This window comes from Phyllopteryx taeniolatus, chromosome 10 (assembly GCF_024500385.1).
Source record: "Phyllopteryx taeniolatus isolate TA_2022b chromosome 10, UOR_Ptae_1.2, whole genome shotgun sequence".
In the NCBI taxonomy this organism is placed as follows: Eukaryota; Metazoa; Chordata; class Actinopteri; order Syngnathiformes; family Syngnathidae; genus Phyllopteryx; species Phyllopteryx taeniolatus.
In genome coordinates, this window is record NC_084511.1 from 17876863 (window position 1) to 17889080 (window position 12218).

General features: G+C 39.5%; 1 protein-coding gene across 11 annotated transcripts in view; it reads left to right on the plus strand.

Moving 5' to 3' along the window:
* The first annotated feature begins 717 nt into the window (after positions 1-717).
* The window catches only part of ablim3 (actin binding LIM protein family, member 3), a 53632-nt gene continuing 42131 nt past the window's right edge, over positions 718-12218 (plus strand). For 3 of the 11 annotated variants that reach the window (XM_061787668.1, XM_061787669.1, XM_061787671.1), the window contains exons 1-2: positions 719-1121; positions 11822-11956. In XM_061787668.1, coding sequence (XP_061643652.1) covers positions 1109-1121; positions 11822-11956 — 148 coding nt within the window. In that variant the 5' untranslated portion in view covers positions 719-1108. Of the gene's footprint in view, positions 1122-3939; positions 4087-11821; positions 11957-12218 lie in introns of all 11 variants that reach the window. The other 8 variants (XM_061787670.1, XM_061787672.1, XM_061787673.1 and 5 more) reach the window with 4 other exon arrangements.

Here is a 12218-nt window from a genome sequence, read left to right on the forward strand (position 1 = left end):
ATAAGGCTCTTAGGCGCTTATTGTTTCCTGTCGCACAATTTGCATTACTGTGTAAAGTTTGCGTGGTACATTGTAATGTTATGGGCAGTTAGTTGTTGAGCTAAATAAAAATGATATCTGAATAAATGTTAAAGTCTAAAAGATTAAATGCAAATGTAACGTGCTTAAAAGTTAAATAGGCTACAACTGAATTGTATTTAATGTACTGCACTGGATTAAAAAAAAAAAAAGTTGAAGCCACTGTAATAATGAACAGTTTGAACATTTAATTTACCATTGTGTACCACTAGAGGGAGCTTGCGTAACACTAGTGGAACACGTACCACACTTTGAGAACCACTGGTATAGAACATGGATAGATGGCCAGGTTATTTAAATACATTTTTAAAGGATAGGTCGCTAATTATTTGATGTAGACAAATTTTTTCTAATGATATTCTTTGCTCGTGTCAAAATTAACCCTCGTGCAAAAAAACATAAATGCAATGACTGCAATGTATTCCGTGGTTTGTCCAATGTTTTTGTGACGGCCACATCAAATACACGAAAAATAAAAAACCAACAACAATTAAGGGATTTTGATTATTATTAAACAAAGAAGTAACCAACAATATTTTATGTATATTTTGGTGATACTTGCAAGTTCCTCATTATTTTGAAGGCAAACTAGAAAGGTGCATATTTTATTTTGAAACGACATACCGGAAATGGGTAGCCGTGACTGTGACGGGCTTGTGAGAGGCGCGCGCGCTCTCAGCAGCACGGTGAGCACACCGCAAAAAGAGAGAACCGGCAGAGAGAAAGAATGTGAACAAGGTGGATTGGGCTGAGCTGCTTTGTGTCCTTACTATTGGAGCTTTCTACGCCTAAAAAAAGAACAATAGGACTATGAGCTCGTTTTTTCCTCTTTTCTTCTATTTGTGTTAGCCTTCTTTTTTCCCGTTTTCTCAGAGATGGACTGGAAGCGGCGTTGCGAGTGAGTGAGGAGCATCATTTACCTTCACCGGAAATTCATTCTTAATGACTCCATTTGGATACACGACTCAGAGTGTATGGGAGTATTTTTCGACAAAACGACCTTGTTTTGGTTAAGAAACCCTTGGACATCATGAGCTCTAATGGTAAGTCCATTCTTATAGGTGAGAGCAGGAGGACTAACTAGTTTATCAATAGTAACCCATGGGATCTGACATTCGTGTGTGATCAAATACAATAACCATGTATTAAATTAGTTAAAATTCACAAATTTTCATTGATTTTAATAAGTTGTATTGTGCTGCCAGCCTGTCTAATTGAACTGCATTTCATTGAAATGCGTTCCTAATATTTTGCCCAGTATAGCCATGATAAAACTAGAGCAAACATGACAAGGTCAGTCACAGTTCAGAGTTCATCCACAGTCAAGCTTTTGTTTTGGATTCTTCTCCCAGTTGCCTCATTTTTCTTCCTCATGCTAGTCACCATTCACACCCAAGTAATTTGGCTCATCACCACTATGTCTAACTCATTAATTCCGCTCATATTCTCGTGTAGTGAAAATGGATACTTATTGAGTTGCATATTTTTAAAGGAACACTTTCACATAATTTTAACCTCCCCACAGAGTTTCAGCTGTTTCCTCTACTCAAACATCCACCTGTCACTTCTCCAACATGGTCATTGGAGGAGGAGGAAGCACCGCATGTTTTCCAGCCTTCTGCTTGTCTCTTGGACTTTATGTGATTGTGATGCGGAGCATGACGAAGATCCCCGTAACCCCCTGTCGTACTTATCTTAGACTAACCCGAGGCTGCCGTGATGCTAAGCTGACCTTGTATCAGCTGACTCTGACCCTGATCCGCTCTCAGCTGAATCAGGGTTTTCCCCCCCGCAGGGCTGGCGGCTCAGTGGATGTTGTTGTGCATTTGTACAAGTTATCCCTTGTTAATTCAAGAGGAACATTGCTTAGATGTGTCAGGTAAAACTTAAAAATATCTCCTCTGTCGCACAAGTTTAAGTCCGCCAAGTGTTAGTCACTTTCAGTCCTGCCTCCCCGGTCCTTTATGATAAATCAGAGAAAGCTAATATTACTGCATCAGCAGTGGTGGGGAGTAACTAATTACATGTAACTAGATTATACAATTTTATTTCAACATTTCTGTAATTGTAATTAAACTACTGGGAGAAAATGTGTAATTAGATTACAGTTGCTTTCGTAAATTTCGCTAATTACAATTTTAATTGAAAAATATCTGCAAAAGCTCAATTGTTTTTTTTATCCAAATCATTTCCTCCTTCTTAAAACCGACACTTGTGATTGGCTCTCTCTGGTCATGTGCCATTTTTCTGTAGTCTCAAACGTGACATTTTTTCCTAATATGACCTCAAAGTTCGACATTGTGGTAGCGCTAGGCAATATGGCCTGAATTTGATATCACAATATTTATTTTCCTAATGTTGATATTTGATATGACCTGACCTGATTCTCCTCATCCAGCTACAGTAAAGTTAAGGCATCTTTTTGCAAATGTCATGGGTGGAGTTGGAGATGATGATTTTGTAAATCAGCCTTTACAGACACATTTTCAAAACTAGGGAGATAACAAAAGATTCACCTGGTTGTTTAATTTTCACACTGGGCGGTCAGGCACTCCAGAGACCCAAATATTTGTATACAAATCATTAAAAAGTAAATTTTCCTTAATATGTCCCCTTAAAGAATCAACAAGAACTCTGCGGGTCCAATCAAATAGTACACTTACACGCAATCAACACAATAATAACACAATTAAACAGTCATGATGCTATTTTGAGACTGCTTGCAATATTTGAACATAGCCTCATTTCAGCCCCTGCCCCAGGGCCTAACCCTGTCCTCTTGTTTTTCTGCCCAAAGAAACAAACTTGGGCAACAAAAAATATCCAGGAAAAGACCGGTGCGTTGCGCTCTCCTGGCCACCTCAGAACACACCTCGGCGTGCGTTGCCTGGCCGCCTTAGAGTGTACCTTGGTGTCGGCCGCATGCGTGAAACGTTACACGAAATGTTACCAGATTGATGTATTTTTTGGAGCGTACAATTACAACCCAATTCCAATGAAGTTGGGACGTTGTGCTAAACATAAATAAAAACAGAATACAATGATTTGCAAATCATGTTCAACCTATATTTAATTGAATACACTACAAAGCCAAGATATTTAATGTTCAAACTGATAAACGTGTTGCAGACATAAAATTCTCAGTTAATGATTATTTGCTAAAAACAATCAAGTTTATCAGTTTGAACATTAAATATCTTGTCTTTGTAGTGTATTCAATTAAATATAGGTTGAACAATATTTGAAAATCATTGTATTCTGTTTTTATTTATGTTTAACACAACGTCCCAACTTCATTGGAATTGGGGTTGTAATTAAAAATATAAGAGAGGTGATCAACGACGACTCGGTCAGAACGGTGAGGTATGCTGTAGAACACACACCACTGTTATATGTTTTTACCCTTGCTTTGCAGTAGAAAGCTGTCCAATTCCTTCTTTTTAACTTTTGTTGCTAACCTGTGTTCAATAATCCGGCCAAGAAACTACAAAAGTGTACGTCCCCTTGAACCTCCATGTGGGCGGTGGTCGTGTGCAAATAATCGACAGGCTATTCGTTCACGCCTCATGTCACTACACACTCAGATTGACTATTCATGTTCCGCTGTGCCCATTTGTAAAATAATAATTAAAAAAAAAAATAACATTATAGGCATTGGATGGTGTCAGAGTTCATTTTAATAATATTCTACTGTCAGGTCACAAAGACATCTTTAACATATATCACAAAAAGGTTTTTTTTGGTTTTTTTTTTAAACCGCAACCTCTATCTCTAATCAATTATTTGCATCCATCTTCCTGCTAGCAGCTGTGGTTTAAAGATGATTGTGAAATAAAAATGTTTGCATTATCATCCAAACAGATATTGTATGTTCAGCACCGCTGTCGTCTTCCCAAACACCGTGTTTTCCACAATCTAAACACCATGGACGTCTCAGAGTAAAGGGGGCTCGTGACATGGGAAGAAGTGCTTGTCGTCAGGATGTAGAAGGCTGAGGAATGAGCGCACGTAAATAGACGTCAATAACATGTCAACCCGGGGTTTACTGCTGGCTGAAGGCTTGAGGTGTGTGTCAGTGCTGTCACAGCAGGCAGATGGTGGTGGAACGTGCTTGCTGAACATGAATCCGTTGGCATGAACACATCTGAGCTCGGCGAAGGACAGATCCTCATCTCCAGTCAGTTAACATGTGTCCTACTGTTCCCTCCGGCACTCTTCTGGCTTGTACATGAATCGGCCTGTTCAGCCAAAGCGTGTGCATTTTCTACTGCGTTGGATGTGATAGTCCAGAGGCCATCCTCGCTCACTGAATTATTACATACAGCACTGTCTGTCTTAATATACTGAGCACTCTCATGAGCACTAGATTTATTTTGTGTACGGTCTAATATAGTCTACCTGCATGGCAGACCAGGCTGGGATGTAGATGTCACATATTTGGACTTTCATTTTGTGCACACACACAAGCAAGAAAAAACTAATGTTTTAAAGGTTACAATTACATCAGGTGGGATAAAACACATGTTGATCAATATGCTGTTCATTGGGTTCAGGGACCTGAGGGAATCTGCAGAGACTAACAATCAGAGGTGGGTAGAGTAGCCAAATATTGTACTCAAGTAAGAGTACTGTTTCTTTAGAATAATATGACTCAAGCAAAAAGTAGTCCTCCATATATTACTTGAGCAAGAGTAAGAAAGTACCCAGTAAAAAAAACTACTCAAGTACTGAGTAACTGGTGAGTAGCTTCTGATTTATTTTTAAAATCAGAGCATGAACGTAAAATAAAATATGAAAGTGCAAATTCAGATATTGCTGAACAATATCACTTAATCTAAAACAATAAATAAAGTCTTTATAAAATACAATCTTTGTAAAATAACAAATTAAGGCAAATTCAGCTCCAAAAAATGGTCTTATACTATATTGTTTCTACGTGTTAAACAGCACAATACTGTATGACACTCACCAGCAGATTACAAAAACAGGAACAAGACTGCAGTGGATATGAAAAGTAAACACACCCCTGTTCAAATGCTAGTTTTCTGTGTTGTAAAATAATTTTGACAAACATAAATCATTTAAAAACTTTTTTCACCATTATTCTGACCTAGAATTTGTACAACTCAACTGATTTATTTTTGTATCTTTTTGAGAGGGGAGGCGAAAATAAACAACTGAAATAAACTTGAATATGATTGACTTGGACCTGACGTTTAACTTGCTGCCTTCTTGGCCAGGTCAACATTACAAGAGATGTTCTGTTTTTCCTACTCTTTTATCTGGTTAAATAAAATAAAAAAAATAAATCTGGTTGCACAAGGATGCACTCCCTCTTGTAACTGGCATGTGGCTGTGTTCAGAAGTAACAGGTCACATTCAAAGTCCACACACATTTGCCGCCATTTACATTTTTAAGTGGCAAGAAAATAACAACACATGCTTAGGGACTTATAGAAAAAATATTTGCTTTAGCCACTAAAATGACTGAATGAAGAAGCTGTTTGCTGACCAGATATTTTGACAAAGTGCATGTGTGTGGGCGGCACGGTGGCCGACTGGTTAGAGCGTCAGCCTCACAGTTCTGAGGTGCAGGGTTCAATCCCCGTCCCCGCCTGTGTGGAGTTTGCATGTTCTCCCCGTGCCTGCGTGGGTTTTCTCCGGGCACTCCGGTTTCCTCCCACATCCCAAAAACATGCATTAATTGGAGACTCTAAATTGCCCGTAGGCATGACTGGGAGTGCGAATGGTTGTTTGTTTCAATGTGCCCTGCGATTGGCTGGCAACCAGTTCAGGGTGTACCCCGCCTTCTGCCCGATGACAGCTGGGATAGGCTCCAGCACGCCCGCGACCCTAGTGAGGAGAAGCGGCTCAGATAATGGATGGATGGATGGATGGCATGTGTGTGTGTGTGTGTGTATGTGTGTGTGTGCGTGCATGCGTGCGTGTGTGTGTGTGTGAGAGAGAGAAAGAGAGAGAGACCGAGAGAGAGAGAGGGAGAGAGAGAGAATGAACCCCAGAAGTTGCATGTTTTACAGTTACTTGTGACCATAAAATAGGGCTAATATATGCATAGCCAAAATAACAGCAAAAACATCTGCACCTTACCGCAAGGTATTTTCTCAAGTTAGAAGTGGGCTGAAATATCCAAGTTTGGGCAGTGACAAAACCACGCTGCATGTTAAAACTGTTGTTTTTCGTAGTCTGAAATGTAAACACCAGTCGCGCGCATTCACTCGCATGACTCACTTTGTTTGGCCCGTGAAGCCCAAGAGAAGTCTTTGTGTGTGGACTTGTGACTTTCTTGTGTCGTTTGATTGGTGAACTTGAGTCAAACATAACTGTGGTAATCACAGTGGATTGGAGCAACGGCGCCCGATGCCGAAGTAAAAAATGAAAGTCTAAAAATATATTGTGCACCCAATTATTGATGAATGCAAGTAGCAAGCGGCATGTAGTTTATTGTTAAAGCATAGTTATTGTTTAACATGGTTATTTACTGATTTAAATTAGCTATAATAACACTGTCTTTTGATAAATGACCACAATTCCAATGTTGTAGTATCATTTCAATAGTAAATGTATCATTACTCAGTAGAATTCCTTCTCTTAAGAAGTGTTTTATTAGTGCAGGAAGTTTAGTTTATGTATTTTTGTGCATGGTTCTCAGAAATACCCATTGTTTGTTGTAGCCAGTGTTTGACTTTTAATATGTTGTGGAAATGTAAACTGTAACATTGCTCGGTCCCTCTTAAATAGAATACTATTCTATAGGTAGATACTATAATACTATTCTATAGGTAAGACAAACAATTGTATGATGTGTCCCCTTTTCTCCATGACCTTGGCCTCTGGTAAGATTGAGTGATCATTCACACTGTCAGTGGTGGTGTAACCTTTTGCTCTCCTGTCCCACTGTAGCAGAATGTACTGTACGTGGTGCCACTGTATGGACATTCGTCACTTGGATAAATGCTCCTCTCCAAGGTTGAGTTCAAGGATGATAATTGAAGGGTGGGGTGAGGCTGGAGGGCAGAGAGCTGATAATTTCCCACTGTAGTCCATGGCTTTATTGTGAAAATGTCACTATTACAATGACTACAACTAAGTACTGATTCTCAAAGGCTTGCTAATACAAATGAACCCAAGTGAGCAGTATGTGTGAATGTAAATTAGACTGGATTCACAGGTTTTGAGTAGGCAAGCTTGTTAACCTTTTGATCATGTGACCGGCTTAATTCCTAAATTATATAAGCGTCTATTTTGAATCGAAAGGTACTTTTGCATAAGGTCGGGGGGGGGGGGGGGGACGACAAGCAACTGTAAAGATGCTTAAACCATTAAACAGATTAAAGGAACAACAAGAGGTGTGGTCTAAAATCCCAAACTGGTTTTGTGACATTTCATAAAGTTTTAACTACACAACAACAGCCTCCTAGCTTTTCTATTCTTCTGTAATCAAGCCATATCATTTAATATATACACCACAATGATCACCTTCTGTTTATTGCACATGTAGTAAAATTTCAGATTCTCAGAATACAATACTGTCCAGTGTTTTAGATTATGACGTTTGCAGTGGGAGAAAGTGTGAGCGTAAACCCCTGACCTCACGTATACAGTTGCAAGAAAGAATATTTGATTGTGAACCCTATGGAATGACTGGATTTTTGCATAAACTGGTCATAAAATGTAGTCTGAATTTTATCAAAGTCAAATCAATTAACAAAGGCAGTCTGCATTTAGTAATACTGTACAAACAAACGTGTTCATTGTTTTTACCGAACACAATATATAAATGCCGCAGTGGAGGGTGGAAAAAATATGTAAACCTTGACTAGTTGAAGTAGTTGACTCTTCTTTGGCAGCATTAACCTCAAGCAAACATTTCCTTTAGTTGAAAATCAGACCTGCACAATGCTCAGGAGGGATTTGGGACCATTCGTCTTTACAAAACTTTTTAAGTTCAGCAATTTTCTCGTTTCATTACTTTACTTTTCATAGATTTTTTAACAGAGGTGTTAGCAGCTTCGTACAAGTTAACAATTATTAATTGTACATGTGAGAAATAAAATGGTCTGTGATCTTTAGGGCAGGGCATCAAAACCAACCAACACATCCAATCTCGTCACATTGAACGGCCTTTCGATTTCCTGACCCTCAACTTCGATTAGCTCTTGAGAAGTCATTTGCCCAAGGGTACACTTCACTCTGCACTGTGATCCAAGAAAACCTTATTAGTATTGGTTAAAACGGACTGTGTTTGTCTCTTTATTGTTGTGCCTTAGATGAAGATCAGATCACATTTTATGATCAATTTATTCAGAAATCCATGGAATTCCAAATAATTCACATACTTTTTCATGCAACTGTAATGCTACTGGCACATAAATATGTATAGAGCCAAGTATTTCAACCTATAAAATTGCTCTAAACACAAACATGATTTCTCACCCACTCTAGAGTGACAGCATGTTGGTGAGATTGAATGAAATAAAGTTACTGGTCTTCTTGTCCAATATCAGTTTATGATTGCTGAAATTATATTTTCTATGATGACTAAAAATATATTTTAGAAAAATATCCCAGAAGAGTTGAAGCTGTTTTAGCTGGAAAGGAACACCGCATCTATATTTAATTTTTTTCAAGGGTTTAGTAGAATCTTCAAGGCAGTTCTTCTCTGGACTCACGTTTTAATTGCACACTTGGAAGTATGGCAGCAAAATGTCTTGATTGAACCAGCACATTCTATGATAATAAAATATCTCTATAAACAAGGTTATACCTTGGTTTAAAAGAATAAGATATAAGCAGTTTATATGCATGTACTAATTGTATTTGCACTTCCACTACACAATTGCAAGTCGTCGCATTGCTTTCCTTTAATGATTGTTATCTCTTCATTCCTCATCACGACCAATATCCCAGCATCCCTTGCGGCTGTGCTCCAAGCCTGCTCTTCGCCGTGGCTGTCGGGTCAGAGGCAGAAGTAGTAGCAGCCTCTTGGTCTCTGGGGATGCTGTCTGCCTCACTGACCCTGGCCCTGTCCTTATCACCTGTCAGTTTGAGGCGGGATTCTCCTCAGGCACTTGCCAACGATTTAGTCTGGGATTACACCTGTTGTTTGGCGGCTATCGTTAGAAGTATGACTCACCACCTTTGCTTGGGAAACGATAGAAGGCGTGAATGGGTTGAATGGGAATGAATCCACTTACGTAATTGGATAGAATGTGGAAATTCTTAAATTACTGAGCTGATTGTGTATGTAGATACTCTGTTTAAGTACAGCACTTCGTCATTCACTCTATACAGGACCAACAAGCATTTATTTAATTTAGTTAACTCAGAGTCACTGATGGTGTAGTGGTACACTCGCCTGACTTTGGTGCAGGCAGCGTGGGTTCAGTTCCCACTCAGTGATGGTGTGAATGTGAGTGCGAATGGTTGTCCGTGTCTATATGTGCCCTGCGACTGACTGGCGACCAGTTCAGGGTGTAGTCCGCTTTTCGCCCGAAGTCAGCTGGGATAGGCTCAAGCGTCCTGTGACCCTAACCAGGATAAGCGGTGTTGAAAATGGATGGATGGATGGATGGATAGGTAACTCAGTTAAATCAGGAACATTAGGATAAATAATTCCAACTGGACCAGCCACGCAATGATCACATTATGTTTTCGGTTGATAACGGTACTTTTTCTTGATGTTGAGCGCAGAGGATATTACAGACTTGCCAGTTTGTTTTGGCACCATTTCAAGAAGGTCACTAGTGTCAATAAATATTTGTGTATCCAGAAGGATTTGGCACAAGCTTTGTTCCCATTATCACTCTTTCACACCTGATGGATAACTGTTGTTCCTTCTGGATTATGATGAAAAAGTAGCACAGTCTCTCGCTCTCTTCCTCTCTGTCTCTTTCACTGTCTCTCTGTCTCCCTTTCTTAAACATGCATCTTTACAAGAAAGCATCATTATTTAGCCCAGTGGCTAAATACTTATCAGATGGAGTAGTGGGTTCCATTGGTGACACCAGCATTGTGAACAATGAATTAGCAGCGACCGGAGTGTGGGAGACATAGAGTGGGAAGTTTACATATTTCCAATGCCTACTCTTTGGGTTTGAACAGGAAGGTGAATATCTACAGTCATGCACACATCCTGTCTCCAGTCCATTAGAGTGTACCGAGACAAGTCACATACAGTACATGCACATAGCATCACCCAGCTCGGGATATGAGGCGTGCAAGGCTCTTAGACATTTTAAGTACTGTGAGTCCTTAGAGAATCCTCTAGTGAAATGGAATCGGTAGCTGGAGCACGTTAGCCCATGTGATGCCACCACTGAAGTAGCAAAGTCCTTCAGTCAGCTAGGTAGCGAGCAAGGCCAGCTGGTTGTCTTGCCATTATACCTCTTCACCACTTTAGGACCACTCGGATGCGCCTTGAGGAAGATGAAGAGCTAAATGAGCAAGCATGACTGCAGCTGTTGGTTCACATGCTTGCTTTGACTTTCTGTGTGTCTTGTGAATACAATATGAGCCTTTTAAAAGGCATTATTAGTTTAAGACCCTTGGGATCGTGTGTGGTTTTGTTAGCAAGCTTTCATTCAGGTTTTAGCTACCAAAGTAGTGTTCTCAGTGTTTACAGCCACGTGTTGATTTGTAATAACATCGAGCAATTCGAAAGACTGTACAATGTCATCACCTACAAGCTAGTACACATGGGCACACTTGTTTTTCAGGAACAAATCACTGGGGAGTATCACAAACCAAATGAGCAAAAGATTATTCTGAGCATTGCTAAACCATTCCACAGTCAGGACATATCCACCCTTAGCATGATGCAGCAATTTTTGTTTTGAAAAATTTAGGAGGGCGGCACGGTGAGGATAAGCGGTGTAGAAAATTGATGGATGGATGTAAAATTTAGGAGAGTGCTACATCCAGTAGGTGTCAGAACTCATTACTCGGAGCATTGTGGTGTTTGTGAATTGATAGTCATATGAGAGTGTGTGTGTGTGGGGTGGAGGTGGGGGGGGGGGAGTATTTGACATTTGCACAAAAGCCTTTTTGTTTGTGGCTTTGACAAAGAAACTATTTTCCTTATAACAAGTCATTGTACCATCAAAATTATTTTGAAGAAATGCCGCTTACAGGATAACTTTGTGTTTGATCAGATTTTGAGTCAAAATTTTCCACATAGGAAATTATCAAAATAGGTATAATTCTGTTATTAATTCTACAGAGACAAGCTGTTGCGATCATAAAACTATAAATAAGTTCAGAAGTAACATTTTAAAAACTTCAACAATGGGTACTGGTTTGAATATGTCTGTTTATTTCACTTAACTGCCAATATTCAATTTTCTTTCCAGTGAATATTCCCAGAGCATTGAATCGATCACAGCTGGTTCATTTTTCTTCTTCTCTTAACACCGCTCGTAGAGGCAGTTCCTTATTTTGGAAACATTTCTGGCAAAAGAGCCACAATTAAAAACAGCAGATATTCATAATGTCATGTAAAGTTGAGAGACATTAGAGGCATAATTTTTTTTTTAAATTGCAGTTGAATTCAAACTTGTATCAAGAGGTTGCACGATATCTTCATATCTATTTATTTGAAGAAGATCATTACTTTCAAAAATATATCTTTGGTCTGGTAAAAAAAAAAAAAAAAAAAAAAACAATAATAGAAATTTCACTTCAGCTGTAATGTTTAGACATTGTGCCCTCTTTCTGTCCACCACAGCATATCACCAAGGCTCAATGGGAGATGAGCCAAATGGTGGGGCAATTCGGTGTCAACGGTGTCGGGAAGTGTGCAAAGGAGAAGTGGTTCGAGTTCAAGACACCCACTTTCATGTCGAGTGTTTCACCTGCACCGGTAAGACTTTATCCATAATGACTGGGAGCTATGAATTTTGCAGCAATTGTTGGAGTGACGAATTCAAAGCAGAGACCAGAAACAAGGACTGAGTCACAACCTTGCTATTTCTGCAAACAACCTGCATTGACTGCTGAGAATAGTGGATCCTCTTGCTAATCCGTCTTAGTCCTCATGCTGAGTGCTACTATTAGCTCACAGTGAGGATTGGAGTGGATCAGAGTTGCCTTGCGGGGGACTTGGACTCCTGCTAAGTTAGCTT